General features: G+C 34.7%; 1 protein-coding gene across 9 annotated transcripts in view; it reads right to left on the minus strand.

Annotated features, from left to right (window-relative positions):
• Ppn (Papilin) overlaps positions 1-19,369 on the minus strand; it is a 359,463-nt gene extending 340,094 nt beyond the window's left edge. For 5 of the 9 annotated variants that reach the window (XM_068378581.1, XM_068378575.1, XM_068378576.1 and 2 more), the window contains exon 1: positions 19,057-19,368. In XM_068378581.1, the coding sequence (XP_068234682.1) occupies positions 19,057-19,079 (23 nt within the window). In that variant the 5' untranslated portion in view covers positions 19,080-19,368. Of the gene's footprint in view, positions 1-19,056 lie in introns of all 9 variants that reach the window. The other 4 variants (XM_068378579.1, XM_068378577.1, XM_068378578.1 and 1 more) reach the window with 2 other exon arrangements.
• Between the last annotated feature and the right edge of the window lie 345 nt (positions 19,370-19,714).

Consider the following 19,714-nt stretch of genomic DNA (forward strand, 5'->3'; position numbering starts at 1 on the left):
AAAGGACAAGAAAAGAATTTCCGAGGACGTACGAGTGGCTCTTTTGTTCATGAATACCAAGATGGTGATGCCAAATGTCTCAACATAAGAAATAAAAAAGATAAAAACGTGGTTACAATTGTGTTCTTTTCACCGGCTCTCTACAATAGGCTCGAGATTGTCGGGCACTGGCTCAAATACCACACACGTTAGTCTTTATGCTTTTGTTTGCTTGTTGGAGAGAGAGAGAGAGAGAGAGAGAGAGAGAGAGAGACTTCGTTTGTTTACGTTCACGTGGATTCGTGCATGAGCAAATTGATTTTTGTTAGGCCGCCGGCTGAAGTCATCCCGGAAGCTTGGCTGAAAGCTAATAACGCCAGCTAATGTGAAAGGAGAAACAGAACCATTTAGCATCGACCATGAGAAGAGAGCAGAGCAAACTGTGAGGGAGAACCGTTGGCTCTGAGAGAATGACATGCACTCTGCCTGCCATTCCTTAGAAACCAGTTTAGTTCAGATGATCGAGAAAAACAATACGCGATCGAAACTTGATTTAATAGGCCTCGATTCTCTGGCAATGTAGCAATTACACATGTGATGTGTGATTACAGCTTCTAAATTATCTCGAATTCTTTTATTTTCATTCAGAGAAATGTCACTAGCAAAAGTAGTATACTTTTGAACCGTTTCAAATCCTTACCTGGGCAATATTATCTTTTATTTACGTTGGCTCTTTCAAAAGGAATAAAAAAAATAGTTCTGCACATGATTATGCAACGTCATCTATGAAATAAATGCGAAACAAAACGGTTGCCTGAAAAAAAGTTTTGCCAGTTACATTCAATAAAAGACGGAAAAATTCTCCTCAAAGCTGCCAAACAAGCACACACGTTAATATGTCACTACACGGGAGGAAATCGGCTCATTATACTGCACATTTACCAAAGAGATGTTTCTTGAACTCTAATCATTATTAAGATGTTTCCCATAAACTACAAGAAAAGGTCCCCCGCTGTGAAGACAACGAAGTTAATATTGCACAGCTATTTCAGTAGAACGAGAGATAAGCAGCAAATTTTAGCAGAACGAGAGATAAGCAGCAAAGTCCGAGTTCCGTTAAAGAGGCTAAAATTATACGATAACAAATGTGCTAAAAATATATCATCAAATCTGTGTGAAGTAAATTTTCCAGTACAAAGTACGATTGGTAAACAACGAATAGGGCACTCTACAAAATACAATTTTCTCCATAAATAATTTACTGCTTCTTAATTTGCATTATTTTAGGAGAAAAATGAACATGAACCCAAGAAGGGTTTACTGAAGGAAAAGACCATCTTTAAATCAATCAATGATACGTAGCCAAAACAAAAAAAAATTCTCTGATGACGAGGCAAAATTATTAGGGTTTCCTTAAGAGATTTCTTTCTCAGACTAGAAAGGTTTAGTGAAACAGTTAGATATGTGTGAAAGGTGAACAATAAATATTTACAATATTTTGCCTGTGTAGGCTTTATATGTGATATTTTATCCTGTAGTATGGCTGATGGCTGTGGATACGAAATTATTTACACAAATCGTTACACTTTTACAAAAGTATATCAACAGAGGGTTTGATGACATCATGGGGTCGTTAATGTCACTGAGAGCAACATCCACGTTTTGTGACAGTGAATAATTCTCTTCCCTGATTAAACAACCAACATATCGCCAGCAATGAGCAGAGCCGCAAATCTTTATTCTGTGGTATTCTGTAGCAGGATTTTTATAAACTATTTCAAGTATATTATGTGTTGTAGTTTTGTCCATTTGCATGAGAGTGTAACAATATTCATGATGGTATAAAGGTTGGTCACTCTACCATGCAATGAAACACAAGAGGTCACCTTCATCAGGCCAAGACAGGGTGGTATGACAGTTTGTCTATATTTTAAGACTAGGAATTATGAAAAGTGAAAAGCTTTTGTTTGTTTGTATTGCCAAAATATTCATCAAAAATAAAAGTAATTGATACTAACAGACTTAAACCAGACTTAACTATAGAAAGCTTTAAATGTTTTCATTCGTAAATAAATATCTCCAATGCTACTTCGATTTCCTGAAGAAATTCTGTATCTGACCAAGCTGTAATTTTTTTTTTTTACATTTCTTTTACTATAAATAAATCACATCTCCATTAATATAATTAAGATTTATTTTGAGCATCTATTGCGTATTTTTGGTACACCAGAACTTTATAATATAAAGGACTAATATTTCCTCCCATATCTATGCATTGTGATTCATGCAGAAATGCAAGAAGTAAATTATCTAGGTGGGATTTCGACCTACTTGATCACCCAATATTTCTTCTGATTTGCTTAAATGAATTTCTCTAGAATAATACACACACGTAAACCCTCAAAATACTCACACGATGATTTTCATCTCCCAACAGTAACCTCAATTAAACTACTTTTCGGTGAAAGTAAGGCTTTAAAGCAAGATTTTTTTCAATCGAACCTTTAGAATTATTCTCAGTAATATACTGCAAAGGGTCGTAGAGCCGAAACAATACAAATATCTAACAATGTTCTTTTAAATCATATAGTTCTTTAAAAGTGAATTGCAATTGTTCTTTCGATTTTAAGAAATGTATATTTTTCATTATCAACAAAACTAAAAGGTAAGAACGCATTTGCTAAAAAAAATATAAATTAAATTTTTCAAGATAGAAATAGAATGAAAAATAAGGTTATTATGGCTGATTCTAACATTACGAGAGAGAGAGAGAGAGAGAGAGAGAGAGAGAGAGAGAGAGAGAGAGAGAGAGACCCCTCTTCATAACAACACACCAACTATGCATCGCCATAAATAATATTAGAGTCATCCAATAAAAAAGTATATTGGTTAGTAAGAGATTTCGTCCATTGACGATGATATATGTATTAGTGACAGCAGCAGCCTTGTGGCACGAGTGCCTTTGCACCAGATACAACACAAACGCCCAGTTCCTGTCCCGATTGTGGCGACGGCATCTAACCCTATCCTTTTTTAAATGCTTCTCCGTCAGTACTTAACAAACAAAAAAAGTATTCTATCCTTCAGCATCACTCATTCTGTTCGGCCATTGTAGTTGTTGGCACTGTGATGCATCATTATTGGTCAGCGTTAAGTCTCTATTTGCTCAAAAACATTATTTATCGTGACACTGATTGTTATTTGAGGAATTCGGGATTCAAACACACAAACACACACGCACATATATATTATAATATATATATACATACATATATATATGTATTTATACACACATACATACATAAGTGTACGCGACCCGTCAAAAATGACGGCTAAACCATACCACCAATTCCCCATTTCGTTAGCTACAACACGGCACTTTCGGCAATTTGTAGGAGGATGTGGTTTACGAGTGTACTTTTCCGGGCACTCCTTCTCACCCGAGGGACGGGGAGAGACCGAGTAGTTATATGTTTGGCAATGCCGCTCAGCGTGACAGGATATAAATAAATAAATAAATAAATAATATATATATATATATATGTATATATATATATATATATGTATATATATATATATATATATATAGACAAACACTTGTTCTTTAGTATATACTGTATGGAGGATTCATCAAGAACACTCGTGATTATAACTTATTCAAGTAACTTTTTATGTCAAATTCGTATAGCCTCAGGATCAGATATCCAAAGTGAAATTACTTTATTTGATAAGAGCAACTGGTCGCGATAGTCAAACTGTCAATTCACTTTAAACTCCGTCAAGGTTCGAATCCTTGGCCGTCCAGAAGAGATCTTATGAAAACATGAATATCCTCTAGAGTCTTTGATCGCAAGGCATAGAGAATTTGATATTAGGAGTTATTTATGAATTATTTGTATAAATATATAGGTATGTGTGTATGTATGTATACCAAATACTTTCGATAGTTGGAAGTAAAATTATCTATCATAGACAGTCCTGTTATATGAGAGGGAACAACGCCATATCTGTAAACATATAATATGTCACCCGAGAGTTTATAACTACATGTTAGTATAAGCCAACGAATGCTCAAAAGAATAAAGGGACATTCGAGCTGGTAACATGAAAACCTCTTAACTATTGGCTACGGTCAGTTTACCAATAACAACAACCTTGATCCTCTTACCCCATTCTCCAAAAGTCCGTTTCGACCCAAAGCCACCCTGACAAAATCGCTTTCATCTTCCTTTTCGGTAATCAGTTGTTGGACCGGGAGGGATATACTCTCACTTATGGGTTTAGGTTACATCTATTCTCTTCTTTCTTTCATCCACGTTTTTCTTACCCCATTCATATAAATCTGTTAACTTACCCAATAGAGCTAAGTAGCCGAGAGCCTCATCGAAGTTATTTTGAGATTCTAACTTTCATTTTTATATATTAATGAAAAGTATACCGTTGTCAAAAGCCTGCCACATATAATTTCTCCTTTCCTCCCTATCTGTGATTTGATTGCCATCAAAGATCTGCACTTTCTTTTATTATGACTTTCTCTGTTGAAGTGAAGCACCGAAAACATTAGTTAATAATTCCTTTTCTATAACAATAAAAACTATCACAATATGTACAACCGCACTTTTCTCTCTCTCTCTCTCTCTCTCTCTCTCTCTCTCTCTCTCTCTCTCTCTCTCTCTCTCTCTCTCTCTCTCTCTCTCTCTTTCAAAAAAATTTTTTTTTTTCATGCACTACGTTTTAAAATCTGATAATGGTCCACAAGCTAGAAAAGGGTTCATTCATTGTTGATCGGTTTATTTTCATCTAAAATTACTTTTTGTTTTGTATATGTTTAGCACAAAACACCAGAAGAGCCATAGCCCCCCACCGACCCCCCCCCCCCCTCTCTCTCTCTCTCTCTCTCTCTCTCTCTCTCTCTCTCTCTCTCTCTCTCTCTCGAACCCACTCCAATACAAGCCACTTGACCATGGTTCGTACGGAGTATGGCCTCATTCCATGCAATGAGATATGGGTTTTCCCATCCAAACACTTATGTATCGGTGAGATCAATGAAAAGGACTGACCTCCATCCAGAATTGGGAAGTTAAGGTACTTTGAAATAAAGAATATATGTGACACATCACTTATCTCGGGATATACGTCTCTCTCTCTCTCTCTCTCTCTCTCTCTCTCTCTCTCTCTCTCTCTCTCTCTCTCTCTCTCTCACAACGAAATACACAAATTTAAACTTTATCATAACTTTATTATCCTTACAATAAAACCATTCACCACTCAAAGAGTACTATACTAATTACCTAGCTCTCTCTCTCTCTCTCTCTCTCTCTCTCTCTCTCTCTCTCTCTCTCTCTCTCTCTCTCTCTCCAACATAACATACTGAGACATGTATGAAAAATACTCAATGTCAAGAAATTTTTAAAAAATTAAGCTAATCAAGCAGAGATAAGTTTGAAAGGTTTCCGTTACATACACCATGTAATTTAAAAATTAACTTAACAGTCTCTCAAAATATACCGGGCATACCTATGAAATAAAATCGAATAAAAACTACCGTAGCCAAAATCAAAGTAACCCTTTGAGATACGTTATGGGATATATTTTTTTTAAATGGTTCTAACAATTTCTGATCTATGAACAAGCTCCTTTTTTTATTTTACTTTGAGCTGGATATCAAGTGGTGTACTCCTGATAATAATTTCACCCTTTAATTTATTTCGCAACATTAAATAAAAAATTTATATAAAGAAATCCATTTTAATAGTACCGATATGTTTTCACGAATTCTTTTATTTTTGGCTTCGTCACATGGACTCATCACTTTGCACTCGTCTTTTGTAATGAATACTGCTCAGTCGTCTTCAGAAATGAATTGCTTAAGTGGCTATTTCATTTATCTTTTGAACTGAAAAGTTACATCTGTGACTTCAAAACGACCTGATAAATTTCATCACTAACGTAATTCCAACAGCCAAGTTCGTAGAACTTTATTGTTTTGAAAAGCACTAAAATGTAATCTAGCTTCTAGTCTGTCGGCGTAGAGACAGAATCGAAGATCTATCGACTACATTTTACAAAAGAAAAATAGCAGTCCATTGGGGAACTGAAAACAAGGAATATTTTTTACAAGAGTGATTGTTTTTTTCCAGCATCAAAATCGATAAACATTTTTACGAAAGGACAAATAATTACATACATATTTCTTCAATATGTGGATATTGAATAGAACATTTGTTTTATTTTGCGTAATCAACTACACAAAGGAATAAATAGTCTTTCATCTTAAATCGACAAATAGATTAGATAAAGTACATTTCTAAACGATGATGGTGGTCAAGCGGAAGCGCCCAGCCAGCCATCTGATTCCATTAATTTGGAAGACCCACAATTCCTTGTCGACTTTATCTCCGACAAATAAGGAACTAAGACGAATAAAGATGGAGGGGATGAAAGGGGAGTTATCAGGGCCAGAAGAAAGGGAAGGCAGCCTAAGAAATAATTAATGAGTGAAAGTACAGGAAACGAGACGTGTAGACATCTGGAGATGGGAACGTGGTGCAGCTGTAGTATTGTGGGGTCATGTTGCACAGCGATAAGAAGTATTCAGGGAATTAGGGCATAGGGGGTTGTACACTGCTTCAAGGGAAACGAAGGGAAACAACAATGAATTGCTTGAAGCTGTGAGACAAAACTAAATACGAAATAAAGATGCAAAGAAAAGTGAATAAATCTAAACCAAATCAAATAAATTCACTTTTACTGAAATCACTCAAATTACAATGAAGGAAAAAATGACTGCTACATAAAAAAAACTTGAATGCAAATATGACTAGAAGGTAATTTTCATGACTAGTGTAGGTGACCCGTCAAAAATGACGGCTAAATATTTAGATAGATATGCACAGACACAGATATTCAACCCTTCCCACCCTCTCCCCCTTTCCTAACTAGCACAAGGCAATTTGTGGGAGACTGTGCTTTCTGGGTGGTTGCCGCACAGTGTGACAGGATATATATATATATATATATATATATATATATATATATATATATATATATATATATATATATATATATATATTTATATATATATATATATATATATATATATATATATATATATATATATATATATTTATATATATATATATATATATATATATATATATATATATATATATATATATATAAATATATATATATATATATATATATTAGTCAAACACTTTCTTCTATTATATATGAAAAATGCAGAAGAAACGTAAAAAAAATCTACATGTGTAGATGAGCATCAACGCAGCATAAATCTTCGAAAACTACTAAAAAGATTCTGCTACTTTTCCTCTCTCTCTCTCTCTCTCTCTCTCTCTCTCTCTCTCTCTCTCTCTCTCTCTCTCTCTCTCTCTCTCTCTCTCTCTCTCTCAAGGAAGAACTAAAAAATCACTGATCAATATTCATTAAGTGATTAGGAAAAAACCTGAAGTTTGGCGCTCGGCAGATGTACGGAAGAAAAAGTAAAGCATTCCTTGATCAATTTCCATGCAGGCATTTTTATAGATGAAAGCAATGAAGCCTTTGAACTAGATGTGTATTGGGAGTAGGATGGATATAAGTACATCATTCACTCGTTTGGGGACTTCAGATCATCCGAAGTTACACAAAGGATGCTTGAGTGAGATTTACACAATTATCCACTTAGCTCAATAAATGGATGACTTTTTAGTAATGGCTCGATGTTCTTTTTTTTTTATGAAAACTACGATTCGAACTGAACCATTATAAAGAGAAAGATATTTCAGTGACAAGGAATATCTTTCAACTCTCAATTTATATTTATGTTACTTACCTCTCTCTCTCTCTCTCTCTCTCTCTCTCTCTCTCTCTCTCTCTCCTCTCTCTCTCTCTCTCTCGCCGTAATATTACCCTCTAAAACAAGTTGTTTTTAACAAGAAACAAAGTATCAAAAGACATTAAGACCAGAAAAAATAGCACAAAGAATCTGGCTAATATCCTTGGAATTCGCTATGTGGCATTTAACTACATGTTTCACATGTTTGAGAAAACCCTTGCGTAACTTGTTACTTTGCGTTAGGTTTAAAGGAATCTATCCCCATAAGCTCCATTCATTCATGAAGCGATATAACACGCTTAGGTCTATATTTTGACAGAAGGATGTGCGTCTGGCTCCTTTGCATCCTACAGGATATATGTAAGATGACCAACGATTTACGAGACGCCCCGACACGTACTTATTCACAGGGTATTAAGAACCCAGATAAAATTGTGGGGTTTAGGGTTGCTGGCGGTCGGTATAATTTCCATAGACCTGGTCTCTCTGGGTAAATCCTATCGCCTTATTATAGCTTTCGCTGCGTAAAAGGAAAGACTCATAATTAAAGGCCTTATGGGGGAATATGGTACATTCTCTGTCTCTTCCTTTCGTGTGTCCCCCAAAGTAGTAAATGCAGGCTAAGAGAACAGGTGTTAAATGTCTAACTTTCTCGCTTAGAGTTAGATAGGCAATGGTGAGACACTGTTTTGGAAGGATAGCTGAAAATGTACCAATGTTAATTGGATAAATCATGAACAAATATTACACTTATAATGAAAGAGACAAGTAAGAGACGTGGGTTTCTGGCGATAGACATGGGGACGATCTCGTTGAGGGAGCAGATTCAACCCAGTGAGTTTTCATAATGAACAAAATGAGATGTGTATTAATAACACCCCACCAACCAAGCCAGTATGAGCACAGATTAAAAGCTGGTCTTTAATAAGATCGCATTCTTGGATAAATAGATCATTAAAAATTTTGAAATACTGAATGAAACATGAATAATAAAATAGAAATTGAAGTTAGACGAACGAAAGTAGAAACAGATAAAAAAAATAAAAATTAAAATTTAGGACTTTTTGACTTTTCGAGGTTTTATCAAAATCAAATAGCATTACTTGGATTCTAAGATTAAAAGTTCAGAAAACACTTTATATCTTTAATCATGTTTGAGTTGTCAAACCCTCTGTTGTAAAGTCTTTCCGCAGAAAGACGGAGGATAAAAATGCTCAAACATAAACCTCGATCATGAAAGATTAACGTGCAGGTTTCTGTAACAACAATTACAAAGGAAAAGGACTTCAGAATACCACAGGACACTGGTTACTGTTGCAGATCATGTCTGGGTCATGCCAGCACAGGGTATTTCCATTACAAATGCTTGTAAGCAGAATACATATAAGCGCCGGATGCAAAAATATTTTTTTTTTATATAATTTTGAACAAACTTAATACTATTTCTTCGAAATCTTTGTACGATTTTATAAAAAATATAGAAAAAATTAACATAAATGACCCTTTCTAAGATTAAAACAGATCCATATATTATATTTTGTATAATACATGCGGTAACACTCGGGCACATTATTCTATCTTATTTCTCTTCCTCTTATTTTGTTAAAGTTTTTATAGTTTAAATATGAAAGATTTATTTAATTGTTGCTACCTTTTTTTAAATATCTATATTTCAATTGTTAATTACTTCTTTTCTTTCTTAGTTTCCTTCCCCCGCAGGGCTCTTTTCCTTATTGGAGCCCCTGGGCTTATAACATCCTGCTTTTCTAACTAAGGTTGCAGCTTGGCAAGTAATAATAATAATAAAAGGAAAGAGAGCCAGAACAGACAGGATCTCTGTGATTTTAAAAGAAAGATCTTCTGGCATCGCCTAGACAAGTGAACAGACTGTCTGTACTTTTTATTTTCTCTAATGATATATTTCGTTTCCTCCCTCGCCTCTAAAAAGCTCACCACATTTCACCACGCAAAGAAGAGTAATATTTAGTTCCACTTCACTCAAGTTGAGCTGAGTCTTGTAACATATTCGTCTGAAGTTGAATTGTTAATACAAAAGCATGTTAATAAATCAAAAACATTACTGAGTTTACAATATATTTTTATTAAGTGATGAGCTAAGAAAATAAGCCTCTGTGGCAAGTGGATGTAGTTTGTTTAATGTAAACGAATAATATGAATTAATGAATAATAAGCAAGTTCAGTCGGCGGCCAGGCGCTGTGATTTACGTGACAATTCCGTCGCAAATGAAGTAGGATGAATTTTAGCCAATTATAATTTATAAAAGTTGTTGGCATAAACGCAATTCAAAGTAATCTGATTGCCATTTGAAAATAAATATATCTTATCGCTTAAATCCAGGTTATTTTAAAACAAATTTAGTTCACGTGGTCATAAGAAATTTTCTAAATAGTAACGTTAAACTCTACGGGATCATTACATAACAACTGGGAGAAAGATTTGACTGAAAATTCTATCTTTTCACATTAGTCTTGTTTCATATCAATCTCAAACACGTGTGATTAATATTACAGAAATTATAAAAGATTCTCGTAATACAAAACCTAATTATTCTTATCACCAAAAAAGTGACCACGAAGGTATGCTTATACAGTACACTGTATCCATAAATCTCTGAATCTTAAAATTTGTCTTGTTGAAAGGGAAGATAAAACGGCTTATAACTAATTATCAACAAAAATAATATACTGTATATGAAGGTAAATGAAACATACACTAATTATATCTAGATCTATTAAAAAATACTATATCCAAAACAAAATTAGATACAGGCAATTCTAGTCTGTGCGTTTGTGAGCCTCCTAAAAAGTCTAAAAGCTGAGGCCAAAGCGTGAAGTTAGAATAACGTAAATTGCCTCTATAATATCAAAGTTATAAATTGAACTATAGAGAATCATCTAATAAATTCCTTACAAAACTGCAACGATGAAATTGAAGACAAATTCTGAATTCCCCTAATATGATAGCTGATTCATCAACTGCAAATTTTTTACTCATGAATGCAGGTCACACAACAAACTTTGAGAGGCCCCCTTAATTTCTAACTTCCCTTCCTATATCCATACTGTCTCTTTAAAACAATTGTGAAGAAAGATATATTCTAAAAGAGCTTATTAATTAGAAGCCACTTGGCAACAGGAAAAATCAGCACCAAAAAGTCTGCTGCCTTAAATCCATTACACGCATCCAGAATGCCTAGCTCACTTCACACATTTCTATTTATAATATGTCGCAGGAGCTAATGAGTGCCGTGACTCAGCGAGCGACATGAACATCACTTGAAAAAACATCATAAAAGTCTGAAGAATCGTCCGTGATGATCTTTAGCCTTATTCAAACACACACGAAATGTGAAAATCTTCCTCAGACTTCCTTATCAATCCTCGCTTCGACACCAACAACAAATTCAAAGCTGTGGCAGCGCAGCCTTTTTCCACCCCCAGCAAACACTTGCCTCTCTCTCTCTCTCTCTCTCTCTCTCTCTCTCTCTCTCTCTCTCTCTCTCTCTCTCTCTCTCTCTCTCTCTCCAGCCTTCTAAAAAGGAACTTTCGACTCCTTCACCAAGCACTGATTGATCATATGATCGGGCATTGATTACTCTCGACCGAAGAACCCCCAAATTACAAAACCCCACAAATTGATCACCCTGGGCCTATAAACCAACTTCACTTCTCTCCCTCCCTTATAATATAATAGCAACAGAGAGAGAGAGAGAGAGAGAGAGAGAGAGAGAGAGAGAGAGAGAGAGAGAGAGAGAGAGAGAGAGAGAGAGATCTGGCGTACTTATTTGAGGACCACTTATCTCAGGAAGTTTTCTTCCACATCATCAGCGGGTAGAGAGGAATCTTACCCAGAGGCTGTCCATCCGTAATTATCAGTAGTATGATGCTTTATAATGACTAACAAGGTCTAATGAGATTTCAGCAGTACGAGCAAACAAAGCCTCATTAATTCTCAAGGGCACATGAAAAGACGTCTAATTTCATTAGTCTATCCCCCGCACATTCCATTATGATAATACATTGTGATTAAGAATCAATCTACATAGCGGAGCCATAGCCAATATAATCACATATTTCCTGCCATTGATTTCGTTCATTATCTTCCTTTATAAAAGGATGGGGTGAATATTTTTGACAGACATACATACACACACTCTTTCACGTGCACAGTGTATATACACACACACACACACACACACACACACACATATATATATATATATATATATATATATATATATATATATATATATATATATATATATATAATCTTGTTTTTCCAACTAGGTTTGTAGCTTAGCTAGTAATCATATATATATATATATATATATATATATATATATATATATATATATATATATATACATATATATACATATATATGTATATATATATATATATATATATATATATATATATATATATATATATACATATATATATGTGTGTGTGTATGTGTGTCTGTTTGTGTGTGTGAATACACATATCTTTCAAGTCACTTTTAATGCCATGTTTGCTCTACCCAGAACAGTACCAAAAGGGGTATTGTATTATAAGTATGTTTATACGGAAGTTGCCAATTGGCCTATCCATTCAGCTATCATGGGAGTTAAAAGTTTTTTCAACACTGATTTACGTATTCCGGTCGAATTCAGGTGATTCTACCTACAATCGAAAGCATCCCATCTCCACCATGGTAGCTGACTGCTATATCTGTAACTGATTGCTATTTACGATAGTTTTGTTACTAACACATGTAAGGTCCATAATTTCAGGCAATAAGCTGCACAAAGTTATTAGTAATAATGATTACTTTCTACGTTGGGAATAACACATCTCAACGGGAATATGTGTGCATATAATATTAGCGGCCTAATATTTGTAACTATGAAAGTCATATTATCTAATGAACAAACAAAAGCACCGGGCAATCTACAGAAAAAGAAGAAGAAGAATTGTAAATATTCACATGTTAATAACTTGGTAATCAGCTATCATGGTGTAAAAGAAATGATTTCGAGTTTGAGCACAAACACCAAGTTTGGCAAGACTATGTACAGCACAGACGAAAAACATATTATATCTCTGGATACACTTATCAAGAAGTCGACAGTGAATTTTGTATCGATACAAAGGACTCAAGCTTGCACATTGGCCCCAGCATACACCTTTATATGTAATACCCTTTGGGAATTCTATTTCTAAGATAGAATGAATTCGATATTAAGTACCATTTTCCATTTGATATTTAAAAGTATGAGTCATGTGTTTAGTGACAGTTTATAAATATATGTATATATATATATATATATATATATATATATATATATATATATATATATATATATATATATGTGTGTGTGTGTGTGTGTGTGTGTGTGTGTGTAGGGGTGAGTGTGTGTGCGTGTTTTCCAGAGTGCGTGTATGTGCGTAATCTTACGTATAAAAATGTGCAATATTTAATCATGATCACACACGCATGCCATGTTAATACATTTCAGAATATTTAGGAAATACCTTAAATTCTTAAACTTTTGTTACTCTCTATTCAAAATTCACAATGATGAAGCATTAATGAGAGAGAGAGAGAGAGAGAGAGAGAGAGAGAGAGAGAGAGAGAGAGAGAGAGAGAGAGAGAGAGAGAGCTCTTTGTTTCAATCTTGACATGCCATGATTTATTGATACAATTTATTGGTACAATAATAATGGGTGGCATAAACATAGTGTGTGTGTGTGTGTGTGTGTGTGTGTAAGATAGAGAAGAAGATTTTATATCCAAAATTAAATGTACTTATTCCTGTAACGACTTCCAGTACTGCCATTCATTATCACTTTGCCCTGAGCAATCGTGATGCGTTTCCATCCTAAATAATATTTTTCCCTCTGTTTCCTATCAGGTAGTTCTTCTTAATAATAATCGCATCTGTTTTTCAAGGACTCCTCCTATAAAAGGTATATTACTCACGATTTCGGAGAAACCGAGATTATATCGTTGAAGGCAAGAAGTTTTGCATTTGCATGGGCATTATACAAGCACTCGCTGTTAACAATTTGACGAAGAAAAAAAAAGCGAAAATTGATAAGGGGTATAATAATGCAGAGAGAGAGAGAGAGAGAGAGAGAGAGAGAGAGAGAGAGAGAGAGAGAGAGAGAGAGAGATGCGAAAATAATGCACTAATAACTCACACTTATTCTAAAAAGAATAAAAAATATATAAAAAAAAATAATTGTCAAGAGCTTAGCAGATGCAACCGTTTAATTGTAAAGTAACCGATATAAGCATAAAGCATGAACAAAAAATCACCAGGCTGTTAGCATCCTGTACTTATCCAATTTCCTTAGCGAAGGAAGTGAGCGAGCCATTTCATGATCTTCCGGATATCAAATTGCAACGAAAACATCAGCACTTGACTACTCACTCCATTTGCCTGAGCATTTACACTCCAAAGTGCAGACATGGTCGTTTCCTGAAGACACTTAATACATTGAAGTGTCCTTTCTTACAATAACCATTAGGTTTTAAGGCAGATCGTGTATGGCAGAGACAACGGACAGTAACATTGCCATAGCTAACAGGAAAATTTCCTAGAGACTGACCATATTTATATATATATATATATATATATATATATATATATATATATATATATATATATATATATATATATAAGATCAGCGCCCAAGCCCCCTCTCCTCCTAAGCTAGGACTAGGGAGGGCCAAATAATGGCTGCTGATGACTCAGCAGGTAGACCTATAAGCTCCCCAAAATCGCCATCTTTAGCTCAAAAAAGATGGTGAGGTTGTAAACACTACAAGAAACTACCGAGCTTGAGCGGGACTCGAACCCCGGTCTGACAATCGCCAGACAGGTACGTTTCCAATAGGCCACCGCATCTGCTGATGCAACTTCAAGTACAAATGAGATAAACCAATTAAGACGAAGAGTTCTGAACAGCAAAACACAGACTCCAAATAAGAAAACGAAAGGTCATAGAATATATAATTTTCAATATGTAATTATGTTATTGGCTTAAGGTTAATTATTGAACTGAATCTTGATTCTATCAGTTTGACTCCCAATAGAGAAAAGGACTAATTAGGAGATTCTATTAACCTTTGAAAAATGACATTAGCAATAAAACCCACCTCATCAATCAACCTCCAGGCCAGTTAAAGACAACAGGAACTTTGAAAGCTTAAACATACACTATACACACACACACACACACACACACACACACACACATATATATATATATATATATATATATATATATATATATATATATATATATATATATATATATATGGAAATAGAAATTCATAACTGAGGTCTTTGATTACCAGAAGCAAAAATAAACCTAACCATTATCTTGTCAGCCATACTTCCAGAGACTATCCGGTCAATTATATCAGGAAGTAAGGAGAAAATATGAAATACGAGGTCATTTCTCTCCCTAAAAATAATTTAGTTTATATTGATTATGAAAGTAGCTACGGATAAAAAAGGAATTATGAACAGAAAATATGCTTAACACATACAATGCTATGAAACGACAAATCAAAAATAAATCTTAAGTGGCCTTATAAGGATAATGGTCCTAAATTCCTACACACAAATAATTTCAATAAATAAAAAAAAAATCAATTTTAAAAGCGCCCACCTGAAGTAAAATAACTTGAAATACGATAAATACATTTTCAACGGTAGTCCTGAATATATTGTAAATTACTTTACACGAATGATTAGGAAATAGTTTCGAAAATATCTTCAATTCGACGGGCTGTTAGTGAGACCATATAATCAACTGAATAAAATATAATGGGCCTTCGTTTGGTATGATTGGTTCACTTTGGGTCCTTGTAGCCGGGTAGATCATTCAACTCCGATAAGCAACTTGGGGAAAATCTTACCGTTGTACCATGAATTTAAAATTTGGTAAGAGGGGTCAAACAGCAAACAGAAACAAGGGCGGGGGAATTAGGTAAATTAGAAGGCTAAGGTGTTGTAACGCCAATTTTCATTAATGCCTTCACCAAAACCAAAGATTTTGAGAAGGGTATGTATTCACCCATGTCTGTTTAGTTTACTTATTTCTTTGCTTGTTTGTGTGTAACTTAAAAACTACAGTACCGATTAAGACCAAACTCGGTAGATATGTTGGGTATAACCCAAGGATGAATCTGTAACATTTCAGATAAAGTACATCAAAATACAAGTACGCAGCAGTACTTTGAAAATAATAGCAATGTTAAGAAAATGGCAACTATTTTGTTATTTATTTTTTGTTTGTGAACATTACACAAAAACTACTGTTCCAATGACATGTGGGGTACGGCTAAAGGGCAAATCCATTAGATCTTGAAGAATATTCATCAAAGTACAAGAAGGCAGTGGAGCTGAGAGCAAAATAAGACTTTTTGGCGTGGCGAAGCATGTTCCCTACTGAGTGCCCCTCTTTCTAAAATGTTATCCTGAAATCGGTAAAGCAATGGTGATAAAGAGAACGTATGACTGTAGTATCAGATACCCTGCTTTACAAGTCTTTAAAATGCCTCAGAGTCATGACATTCAAGAAACCGCATCGAACACATTTACTTTAGGATTGAGTTTGTTTACATTTGCATGTCGTTAAGGTACGACCCATTTAGAGAGTGGCATGTGCATTGTTAATAAGCCTTCTTAGTTACGACTGGACGTACCATGAGAAGTCTTTGATTCACTTTTCGTCCGAGTTGCTCTCTTTGGTTAGTGTTTCGCCTGGTACTTTCGCTTTCCATTTTATTTACTTTTAATGCCTTAAAGGGAAGTCCTTATATTGATCACAGCTGAGTGACTGGCGTTGCTCTACTCCAGTCTAAACATTATCTATTTTCAAATGGAAAACAAGAATAATCTAAAGACATTATTTTGGAAACTAGAAATTAGAATTACAAAAAGTAGAATAAAGGTAACTATAATTCTCCCTTCATTTATCGATTTGTCTATCTTTAACTTCCTCCTATCTTATTCATATCTGCCTTGATGGATAGCCAGTCTATATAAGAGCAAACACTTCATCTTTTATATGTTTCTTTTTCACTCTATTCCATATTTCTTTGGGAGCCAACCAGAATAATCATTCATTCCTGTGATATTTTGACCTTTTTAGAAGTCCAGCATCCACCACATTCAAATATTTCATCTTTCCGACTTCATCAAAACTAACAGAAGAGCATTAAACTTTTGTGGTGAATCTCATTTCCAGTATTAAACGCTGACATCTATCAGGTTTTTTTGCCACCAAATACTAATAATCTTGGCGTACCTATTTTAGCAAATTGCAAGTTGCTTGAGCAAACAACCCATTTGGCGAGCTTATCACACGCATTTCATTGCAATTAACCAAACAAGGTGAAGAACCTGTTTTTCTTATTTGATACCCGATGATTAAACATCAGGTCACTCGTCATAATGGAAAGGTTACGTCTTGCAAAAAAATACAACACGGTTTTTCCCCCCAAGTTGTTATCAGTGTTGTTCATTACTGATCACGCGAATTATATTTTTCCCTTGCCTTTCATTTTGTTTCTTCTAGTCAGACCCAGATTACTTTCCCCTGCTGTCTGTGTTTAAGGCTTTTTTTTTTTTTTTTAGAATTCGTTAATTATTAATCTGTATATTTTTGCTAGGATTAGGGTTGTAAATGTAATCAACATTGTGACACTGTATTATTATATTCCTCAGTACACAAACACACACACACATATATATATATATATATATATATATATATATATATATATGCCATACGAAACACGCAAGTATGGAAGTACGTACGAGATATTTTGAAAAGTTCTTTCTTCCTTGGTATTATAACTTTAAAAAGCATCAGAATATCGCAAATTAGTATTTTGCTTGCATTGAACTATGGAAACGTACTCTTTAGTGCCGGTTCACGCTTACTCAAGACCGAACATGCCAAAGCACCAAGAGTACCTTCATTTACTAACAAACACAAAACTGTAACTTGCAACTGATAGTATGGTTTCTCATGAATATAAACATAAAACCAATTTCATACTATGTTATCTATAAATCCTACACTATCTATATCTCCTAATTGATGACTTTAGTGAGTAGAATATACTTAAAAAGAGTTTGACTGAAAACAATGAAAATGAGAGACCTCAAACTGGCCACAGACTTTGCAAGATGCAACAGAAAATGTCGATGTTTATTGGGCTGACTTGCACAAACTGAGCGACAGGTAACTTTCAATACCATTTTGCCTTCGTCTTTTATTGTCTATTGCCTCGCTGAATGCATTTGAAGAAAATAAACGCCTTATATATTTCGAAAGAAATCAAACAAATTAAATATGAGGTGAATTGAAAAAAAATATCAACATTTAATCGACGATTTCAGTTATTTTTTGGTAGGCTTTTGTCACACACAAAAAAAATAATAAAATAAATAAAAAAAAAACTGTGAAATAACTGTTCTCCATCTTCCGTTACTCCAATTTCAAAACTCTTACAATGGCCATTTCAACTATCAAAGTGCAAATCAGTGTTTGACGTTTGGAGATCTCTAAATTCCACAAAATATTTAGTTGGTAATATGAAGTTACGCCAAGTCTCGAGAACGCTATAATATTACTGCCTCAGTACCTATGACTTCTATGTCAATACTGCGTTTATACTTTTTTTTTCAGTTATATTCCAGTTTTGCTGGAGAAACCTTCATTTCCTTGTTTCATTTATCAATCATTATCTTCATTATATAAGCCTTATATACCAACATAACTATTTGATTTAAGTTTGCCTGCTCTTTCTAAATAAAAAATAATTATGAATGGTTTGTGCTTCTTTTCGTATTTGTTTTTAATGCAGTTGAATAGTTATTGCCCTCAAACATATCCGCAATAATATTAGTTTATTAAATGTTGTACTTGACAATCCCAACCTAATGTCGCCGATAAAATACCAGTAGGCCTACCACGAATTTCCTTGTTCATAAATTTATCCCCAACATACACCGAGCTTAAAAAAAAAAAAAAACATAGGACCCCATACACTATATATATATATATATATATATATATATATATATATATATATATATATATATATATATATACTAAATATTAAAATGTTCTGAGTAACCAATGCCCCATGACCTCATGTGGGGAAAAAAAAAGTTAAAGTTGACTTTTATCTCTCGTGTACTTACCATGATATAAAAGAAGTTCCCATCTTATTTTCCAGATCCTTTGACACGTCCAAAGGATACCTTTTAAGTGATCTCTATCTTAAAAAGGCTTTTGGAGTTGAGAGGACCGGCCGGCACGGCGTTACTAATGCACGACACAAGAAAGCCACTTTGGAGGGAGACCGACGCACACCGGCAGCGGGACACAAGCACGCTTTCTGGCGTCCACCACCCACTACTGCCGTGCGCACACTGACTCTGACTGAGAGAGTGAGGGATTCTGGCCTCTGGCTCTAAGACTCCGACTCCACTCGACGACACTCCTCCAAGTCCAATCCGTACTTCCGTACGCCGCCACTGTGCTCTTACTACCCTGCTGACCTCTATAGTTACCCAGCACTTCAATATTCTTGAATTGCTTTTATTTTCCCCCAACTTTCAGTACGCCCATGAAATACTGACCTTTATTCATAGAATAAATTAGGTCGCGACCTGAATTTCTCACAGTTCAAAGGAGCTCCTTTGCGTGTCCTGTCTGCGTATTTCTTCAGACGGACAGAGGAGAGTTGTCCAAGACGAAGGGTAACTCACATCTACGTCAACAACGATTTTCCTCAAAAGGCACAAAATATTTCAACAATTTCTAATTCTAAATTTGGTATCCTCGTAGACAGTTACC

The sequence above is a fragment of the Palaemon carinicauda genome, chromosome 8, assembly GCF_036898095.1.
Source record: "Palaemon carinicauda isolate YSFRI2023 chromosome 8, ASM3689809v2, whole genome shotgun sequence".
In the NCBI taxonomy this organism is placed as follows: Eukaryota; Metazoa; Arthropoda; class Malacostraca; order Decapoda; family Palaemonidae; genus Palaemon; species Palaemon carinicauda.